At 46.6% G+C, this 9679-nt stretch overlaps 1 protein-coding gene across 2 annotated transcripts in view; it reads right to left on the reverse strand.

Annotated features, from left to right (window-relative positions):
* Positions 1-9679, reverse strand: part of ppp2r2bb (protein phosphatase 2, regulatory subunit B, beta b) — a 65122-nt gene that overhangs the window by 32965 nt on the left and 22478 nt on the right. The window contains exon 1 of one of the 2 annotated variants that reach the window (XM_028982290.1): positions 4363-4745. The exons of the other annotated variant lie outside the window; for it this stretch is intronic. Coding sequence (XP_028838123.1) covers positions 4363-4432 — 70 coding nt within the window. The 5' untranslated portion in view covers positions 4433-4745. Of the gene's footprint in view, positions 1-4362; positions 4746-9679 lie in introns of those variants that run through there. 2 annotated transcript variants of the gene reach the window in all.

Here is a 9679-nt window from a genome sequence, read left to right on the forward strand (position 1 = left end):
TTATTTATTCAAAAAAGCTTACTGGGGTCAAGAAAGGGTAGGGTCCCCTCTAACACAGATGCACTGTCAGTCACTGAAATCAGCTCTGAAGACGGGGACCATCTGTATGACCTTTCCAGAAAAACTAATGAGCGTTGCATTTACCAATGGCCAATTTCACGTCTTTCTAAATGCCGATTATGATGTTACACCTCCCAATTGGACCCATATCTTCACAGTACCATAAAAGAATATTGAAATGAGGAACCAAAATTGCAATAGGCAAATTGTAAAATCTTTTACTACATGTGACTGAAACCAAGCCTATATTGAATAACTGCTTGTCCCACAGTTGGGTGACATCAGCAGTGTGTGATTAATTGACAGCGTAGTTGCTTTATGATCATGGTCAGCTGTAATTTGGTATTCAGACTGACAGAAGATCACCATTGTCACCGGTAATCATCATTGTCCAGTCTCAAGTTGTATAAAGATATAATAAATGGTGGCCACAAACTCAGCTCACTCCAGGCAGACAAATAGAGTGACCCCGATGCCAATCAGATTAAGGGATGAAGCGAATGACAAATGTAACATCTAAACTAAGCAGTACCATGGGCCTGAAGCACAGGACAGAGATGAAAAGGCAAAACGCACAAGCGTTTAGTGCCCAAGGGATGGGGCAGATGTGTCTCCACCACAGTCACACACTCTTAACTCTCTTACGTCCACACACCTTGACTCAAGCACAACCCAATTAGTGTCAAGCGTATGCAAATGCACGTTCACTCTCTTGTAAACACAGAGCAATTCCAAAGGGAGGACAGACGTCCACGGGGCGCACAAAGCTATCCACGGCAAAGCATATGCTGCCCCAATGACGAGTGTAAACATGCGAAACAGCCCAAAAGCATGAATATTCAAACGTACCATTTTACTTCTTAAGCCTTCACCAATGAAAGCACTACATTAGACGAACCGGCATATGCCATCTTAATCCTGGGGAATCCAGCACATGCCCGACTTTTTACATTACCATAATTCCCCCACACGGTCAAAAGACAGACGTTGCTCTGCTTCTGCATGAAATCATCTTTTTTTAGGTCACCCCCCCCCCCCCCCCCCCCCCCCAAAAAATATTCTTGCTCCTCGCCTGATAACAACTTGTATCGTGCTTTATTTATCATCTGAACCAGCCCCCCCCCTTTCTCCTTTTCTCCTTCCCTTTGAACTTCCACTGCATCCCAGAGGAGCCAACCCTATTTCGGTCTGCTGCAGCAGCTCGGCTGTGGTTCCCCGCATGGGTCTCTGTCAGCTGCAGACGATCCAAACCCCCACTTGCCCAGCACTGACATTCAGCCCCAGAGACAGGGTACGTGTGAAATTTATGGTACATTTCGACTGTTCCCGTTCATGGACAGATAAAACCTAGGCCTGCGATCGGTGTTCAGGCCACTCTGTAAAGCCAGAAATGTACTTGCTGTGTGCTACGTATGCTTATCCGTACAGTTACGCTGTTAACGTTTGTGTTGCTATACTTGCATCCATACCGTGCGTCATAATAATCTGTAGTGTGTACTCCTTACCACCAGGAGTCAGTGTCCAGTCTGCAAACATAATGAATCAATAAGTATCAACCTGTATCTTAAAATACTCATTGGTTGCGAGCAGATCTCGCGACACTGCCCCTATAACATTATGCAGGTATGGCGTCTGTGTACGTATCCTTATACTTTCTGTTAATTTTGAGTGTGTGCCCAAAAACCAACACAAAGAATGCAGGACACGACCGCAGCTGCGCATACGTACACACGTGCGTAGTTAACAGCAAGTATATTTCTGCCTTAAGAGCTTCAGGCCTCGGAAATCCTGAAATCTCCGCCTCTGCCAGCCAACGTGCGGGAAGCCGCCTGTGTCTGGGGAGGAAGGGGGGGTGAGGCTCTAAAGGCCTGGGATCTGATTAGGGGTGGGTACAGAGGGGTGGGGGGGCTTCCCCCGTGTGTTACAGCTTCTCTCTCTGCCCCACCATGCATTCACTCACAACTAATCCCCACCTCGAGCCTGAGGTCGACTCGAATGAGTCCTCTTCCTTTCTGCTGCAGACGGGCGAAAATCCTGTTAGGCTTTTTCCCCCCCGGAGACGAGCCATAGGTCAGGCCTGGTGTCCAGGCCTCTGTCCAATCCGTTCTTGAAGTTTAATCAGGCAGGATTAGATGCTCCAGCACATTTATTTGGTGTTGTTTGTCTTTCTGGGATCTGTGTAAAGTCTCGCTACATAACAGCCATCTGCTTATTAGCCGAGGGAGGCTTTGCTATCGATCGACTGGATCGTAAAAAGAACCGCAACCGGGGTTCGACTCGAGCGGATGCTTCACGGACCACTGGCCTTGTTGGGCAGGAAAACACCAGTGCATTAGGAGGCATTTAAAAAATGCATGGGTCATCATTTATTCAGCTGATTGTCAAAAACGCAGTGGCATCCTCTCAAGATGAGGGTGGCAGTCACAATTACGCACATCCACCCTGCAAACATTCGCATGCATTTACCCTCATGACGTCAGGACTGGCAGGAGGTTCCCCTGTAAGAGCTAAGCATTCACCCCCCCTGAGAGAAGAGATATATATAAATACAGACCATTTAGGATAATCTGATAACTGCCCCACTGACTGAATACTAACCATTTTACACATATTACACACAGTACTTTCTGTAATTTTTGTGAATACAACTTGCATGCATCATTAAGGCAATCCTGTTTAAGAAATTCTGGTGTTAAATTTGGCACACAATATAGTGTGTAGTGTTATAAATCTATCTATAAATATCATGAAAACCATGACCGATCTGTAAAGGCGCTTAAATTATTTACAATGCATGGTCTAGGGTGAGCGAACGGGTGTGGTGAAGGTTGGGGGTATACTAGACTGTAATCTCGTGAGAGGTGTGTGTGAGAGAGAATGGGAATGTGTGTGTGTGTGGGGGGGGGGTGTCTTTAGGTCAATGGGTAAAGGGCGTTCATTCACACAGAAACACGTATCAACCTGACCTTATAATGAAGCTGGTGGTTTGGGTGCAGCCCTTCTAACCTCCCAAGTCTCACACTGGGAAAAAAAACGCTGCTAGGAATGCTGGGATAGCTGTTACCAGGGTGATGTGTGTGTGTGTGAGTGTGTGCGAGATGGATTTTTTCCATTATAAATGGAAATGCTTGCAGTATGAAGCTCAGGTTGCTTCTGTCCTCTCCTTATTGTTTGTACATGAGTCGTTTTCCAGCTAATTAATCACTGCGGCGTTGCCCGATTAACCAAACTGAAATGAGAACCGAGCTGCCATGAAATAAGGAGGCTCACGGCTCGAAATCACAACCTCTAACCCGTGGCAATTTATGCAAAGTCCCCGATCGGCAGGAATGGAGGCGGCAGACCGGTGGCAGCGACCTCGTCGCCCTACATCGGATTTGGGGCACCGATTAAACATAAACGGGCAAAACAGAAAGCGTTGAGTTCGTTGTGCGTTGATGTCGACTTCTGCACAATCCTCTCTAGTCTCGGTAAAGAGGATTTCGTGGCCGGTCTCTCCGGCGGGGTTTAAACGCACTTATCCCGCGCGCTCGGACCGAGGTCTGCACCCCAATCCCACTTTCTCCCGCCCCCCCCCGTCCTAATGCCTCTACAGTACATCCTGTCCGCGGCGATTGTGGCGGAGCGGAGTGCTTTTTGGCCACCTCTGTTCACTGCACCACATACGAGCCGGGGGGGTGGGGTGGGGGTGGGGGGGTGCAGAGGGAGGGGTCCCTTCGAACTTCATCGCACAAAGCCCCGGCATTTTTATATCGGATGAACTGCCGTGCATGATGCAGAGCCCGGATGACACTGCCATTATTTCCTTTTTTATTTGACACAGTTTTTATTGGTTTCCACTTTGCCTGGACGACGTCACGAGTCACGCGCAGAACTGTCACATCTGTCCGGCCGGGATTCATCTCGATCTCCGATTTGTCCCTCTTCTGTTCCTCTCCTCCCCACCTTGGCCATGGCTGCGGTGAGACCAGGCCGTTCATCATTCATCTAACCCCACGGCTTAAAAAATTCCCACGGACCCCTCCCTACACGCAACAATTACACCTTCCCTTCAACTATTCATGACCAGCACAGCATGCAGTCCCGGAAATAATAAAAAAAGGCCATTTAAAACTAGGGAATCAATCATCATAAATCATCTGGATGCTGTGTCCATACGCCACGCACGCGTTCATCTGTCCCGTTCCACGGCACCCACGGAAGCGGTCGCACTTTAGTCGCTGCGGCGTCACGTCAACGCCACGGTTAATGGGCTGTGCGCAGGTACGGAAACCTGCCCAGCAACCCGGTCCCGGTAAATACCTTCGGTGGCATAGTTGTGGTCGCGCAGGAAGCTGTTGTTGATCTTGCGGGTGTCTATTTCTTCATCCATTTGTGACACTTATGAGTTGGTGGCCAGAAGCAGAGGCGAGTGCCCATGGTCCCGAGTCGCCGGTTCAGAGGGTCCGCAGCGGCAGCAGCGGCTTCGTCATCGCGACTCGGCCGCGACGGCGGGGACGGAAAACGGAGACGAGGCCGAACGGCTGCGGACGCCGGTGCCGGAAGGACGAGGACGCGCTGTTCACCCTCCGCGGGCGCGTCCAGGCTCGGGCTCGGATTGCCGGTGTCGACGCCGTCCGCGCGCTGCCGGTGGTACCGTGGCTGACGGTGGCTGACTGGCGCGGCTCGGCGCGGCGCGGCGCAGCCCTGGCTCCGCCCCCTTCCCTGGCCGGCGCGTCACCGTCACCGGAGCGCGAGACGCCGTCTTGTTCGGGCACGGCCGCTGCTTTTATTCAGCTTTTTTATTATTATTTATTGTTACATCTATGGTCCGTTTTTGGTGTATTTTATTATTTTAATGCATTAAAAAGACATCAAACTGTTTAAAACAGTAACAATTAGTCTGGAATTCCGATGGAATGAGGTGTCCACTCATGCAAGGAAGAGGAAGGACATTTATAAAATTGACCCTAAACATTTTCAGCGGTAGCTAAATAATGCTAAATAACTTCTTGAATGTTGTAACCTACGTACAAAAATAAAATAGTTTCTGATATAATGTTGACATTAATATGTCAATATGTGCAGATAGACATCTTTGAAAAGTCGGTTTTTGTCACACAAATTCCACAGCGGGACAGCAGCACAATTTTTTTTAACGTTATCTGTGCACATTAATATCTGAGGTAAGAACAACTCATCTTTCATGGATGGGTGTAGTGCCGGTGCTGGTGTTAGTGGGCCAGCTGGAGCCCCGCTAGAATTGGTCGAGGGACGGCACCAACATCCCACTGCTGTTGCTGCTGTGTTGAGAATGAGCACACTCCTAAAATAATAATGACTGGCCTGCAAAAACACAAGTTTACCTATGAGGCAGGCGTACCTAAGCGCAAACGGAATGTGAGGACAAGGCATGTGCAGCTGAACGTCACTGGAGTGTCCAAGTAACGTGGGATCGATAATGTGCAGGACACGACTTTAAAGGAATTGCTGTGAGGGTAGACACTTCCCGTTCAATTAAAAAAGGAGAGCAATGCAAAACTGTCTCATTCTGACCTCACCTCCCTGCCAGTGTTGTTGCGACACCATGTTGAAAACGTTCTCCTACAGCACAGGCTATTTAACACTTGGCTGAGCTGCCACTGCGACTGGAATAGATCAAATGCCATTAACTGAAATCCGTCAGTAATGTCGCACTGGGAAAGCGTGTGGGGGGCAGGGAAGGGGAGTTCCAACCTTTGACCAGTTGAACGTTCTTAATCCCTTCCACCATTCTAGCATGAAGAGCACAAACCTTTCCACATTCAGGCTGGTTTAATTGGAAGATAGACCACTTCACCCCACCTGAATTCGCACCGTTGTGAATTAACGAGCAGAAGATGCAACTACTGAGGATTTAATTGGCCCCTTTACTGTGCAGGTGGTTTAGGCAATAGTATAAAGCAGGGATTTGAAAGATATATTTTTTTAATTTCGTCAGTATTCCTCACATGTTCTTGAATATAATATCACAAAGCTGCAGAGTTAGGTTTAAATTACTCTACAGCTATGAGAGAAATTGTGATGGTCGGGACCATCTGGAGAGTCTGTGCTTTAGAGGCAACCTTTAGCTGCTTTAGACTCAGTGGGATGGGATTTGTTTCTGCCCATTTGCATTGTCTCACTTTTGCAGTGATGGGACCTGCACAAGCACAGTAGCTGAGATTTAATGAACAGCACCCTGCAGGGACCTTTTCTTCAGACGCACACACGCATATGCACACGGATGCAGGACGGTACCCCAGAGAGAGACAGTTTTATTCAGTAATGATAGCTGGGTGGAAAAAGCCTGGAGGGCCCAGAGGCTGAGATCAATAAAATTTTGCTGCTTTAATTAACCCCCCTCCAGACTGGATACAGGCACCACCGCATGTTGCTAGATCTGCCCCTTGCCTTTCCACCCTTTCCCCACAAATGAGCTTTTTCACATGTATCTGCCCACAGCACTTTGGGAAGAGAGGTGTGAATGAGCCTACATGTGTGTACAAGTCTTCAACAAAGCACCAGACAGTGAAAAACACAGGAGCTTATTCTTCAAATTTGCATTTTCTCTGTTCGCAGTGGCAGAAATTGCTGTTAATTGCACTCAGCATTTCTGCATTTTCTCTGCATTTGACTGCTTCTGATGCTTTGATATAATGGTCTGGGTACAGGATTCATTTCACTAACTTTTCCCGATTATACAGGCTGCTAAAGATATGGATATTGTAGAATCTGATGCATAATTCCATTCACATTAAACCGCAATTATGTACGTTTTTTAATATGGAAAATACTTATCTAAATACATATCTAAATATGTACTTTCAGTCTCTGAGGACATCAATGGATGGTAATCTTTTCTTCATGAGAATTCATGAAGAAGCCTTTATGGTTTTTCTAAGGTTCATGCTATTTTTGTTTGTTATTTAAATGAGGGCTCTGTGGCTTCGATGGAGCCAGATAGGATTCTCAACCTTTCTGCCCCGTCCTTCGCCCTTGTCACTACGTGAACCCAGGTACTCTGTTTAAGTCGCCGGTGCCATGGTTACGACCCACATCCTGCTCACAGATTTATCTCTCAGCACCGACTCAACCAGTGGCCCTGAATGTCTTCAGCAAACAATATATTGGAAAACTTTCTGTTTCTTAGTCAGGCTAGTGAAAGTGGAAACCTCCTCTGTTGCGGGTTGCGATTTGAGCACTGCCCAAAAGACAGTGGAAAACAGTGGCCTTCGCAAAGAGTAGCAGTGCGTGGTGTGCCCTAATTTCATTTCTGGTAAATAGGATTGAGCTCGGTGAACGTCTGGCTCTCTGCCACGGGGAGCTCTGGGAGGAGGGGGACACCTGCTCTTCCTCAGCTGACAGTGACAGAACTGTGTGCTTTAATGGTCTGGTACAGGCAGTTCAGGCTAGGAACAGCTCGTAAAGGGCAGGAATTGCCTCGGAATATACCAGTGTCTGAGAGTTATGGCATTTTATGGTGATGATTAATGGACCTCAGTGCCTATGTATATGGAATCAGCAAATTATGCCATTTCAGTTCCAGTAGGGGTCTTTGTCTGAAAATATATCAAATGAGGTACATTCGCACAAGATGGAAGTGTGTGGTCCTGTGAGGGAGCAGATAGGAAGCCTGATTGCATGTAGGAAAAAAAAAAACCAGAGGAGGTGAACATCAACATACAGTAAATAAGCATTATGTGAACAGATAAACACACACACACAGACATGCATACAGAATGACGCTTGCTGTTTACTCAAGCCCCCCTCCTCAAGTGTTATTAGAGAAACAGGGATGGGGGAGAGAGTGAGAGTTTATCTATTTTAAACACAAGCAGGAGGATGGTGGGAGGCTGCAGGACAGAATGGAAAAAAAGAAAGGATGTAGTTTATGGGGTGGGGGGGGGGTTGAGCACAATGGAGCAGATTTGTGAGAGAGTGGGACAAACTGAGATGAAAAGGTCTAGGGCAGAGCTGAGCGAAGGTTGAGTGAGTCTCACGGAATGATGACTACAGAAACTAGCAAGGAAAAGGGGAAGGGAGGGAGACAGACAGATAGACAGACAGAGAGGGGATAAAAAGAGGGAGGGGGTAGACAAGAGAGAGAAAGAGAGAGAGAAGGATCGAGAGAGCTCTCTAACAAGATAAATGAGTGGCTTTGGTTGAGAGGATTAAAAGCAGACTGTACAGGGATAATCTAATAGTCCTGTGATGGACCAAGTCATGATGACCACTGCAGTTTCCCCTCATGCCTGCACTGTAGTAACAACAAACGAGTGCAAACTGAATATATATAAGAGAGGTGCAGCATGGAAATCTGTGTGCACTCTTTTTTTGTTACAACAAAATATTATATAAATAATATTTTTTTCCCAGATATATTTAGTTCATTGTTCATGCGCTCATGTGTGCAGAGGAGGTTTACTGCACTTGTTTATGTTTGCTCTGTATGATAGATTTCATAGCAATGATGGAGTAACGCTGCCATCCATAACGGCTGCATCTTCCAGAAATGTAGCACCGCCGTGCTCCAGACAGGCCTCAGAAGACTACACTTTATCAATATGTCTCACACATTGGCAGGCGTCACAGCTGAGCAAGCGTAAAGAGTGATGGGAGCATTTATCTGCATCTTTAATTAATGTGGAGCATCGCGCGACACGCCATGCCATGCCATGCCACTGGAATCAGTAGCGTCAGCATTTCCCCCAGTGTTCTTTTGCACCGCACTTTGTGAACATTAGGTAGGTGTTTCCTGGGTTTGTGCTTCATGCATGGAAAGTTGAAAGACACAGGATATCACCTAAATGAACAGGAAAGCATAAGTGGATCCAACTGGCTATGTGCTGTTTCAGGACCACGGACAGCACCTCTGTTATTTAACACTGTGTTGCTAATGCTGCTGGTGGCTGCAGCGTTCAACTGCACCAAGGCCGAAAAACTGCTTCACGAATTATGGAACGTCTCTTAGCCGAGCAGCACTTTTGTATTGCTGAGAAACCACGCTGGAAAAAAAAATCAGACTTTTCCATTCTGGCTCCGGGCATCTGTACAGTCTAATAAATGTCTAAAGCGCTATTGATCATCAGGCTTTACATCACTGGCATGAGTGCAGTAGTGCAGAATGCACTCCTTAAAGAAAAGCTCAGACATAGCATCTTGAATAAATAATAAGAGGCGTGCAACCGTAGGTCATCAAACACAGAGTCCAACAGTCTGCTTCTAGAAGATTCCCGTCTGAGCTCGGCTTCCTAGGAGCAAAATATTTCACAATTTTACAGCAATTATTTCGTTTCAGAATCCATACATTAAATTGTTGTCTTTTATTACACTGGACTATGTTGAATGCAGTATATTTTGTATACTCTGTATTGGTTTGAAGTTTGTTTTTATTTTGACTGTTTGTGGAGCTTGTGTTACACTCCAGGCCTAGTTTATTGGAGAATATGTCTCCACATGGACCTGCAAATGTGTAGTGGTGCTTTCATATGTATGCTACTTTGTACCAAAATTCTTCAGTCCAAGGTTCTTATTTGAACCAGCAGGAACCAAGTTTATGTAATACTGTAAACGTTTGAGAAGATAAATGTAGGAAACATTTCACTCTTTACTTTCTGCT

The sequence above is a fragment of the Denticeps clupeoides genome, chromosome 6, assembly GCF_900700375.1.
Source record: "Denticeps clupeoides chromosome 6, fDenClu1.1, whole genome shotgun sequence".
In the NCBI taxonomy this organism is placed as follows: Eukaryota; Metazoa; Chordata; class Actinopteri; order Clupeiformes; family Denticipitidae; genus Denticeps; species Denticeps clupeoides.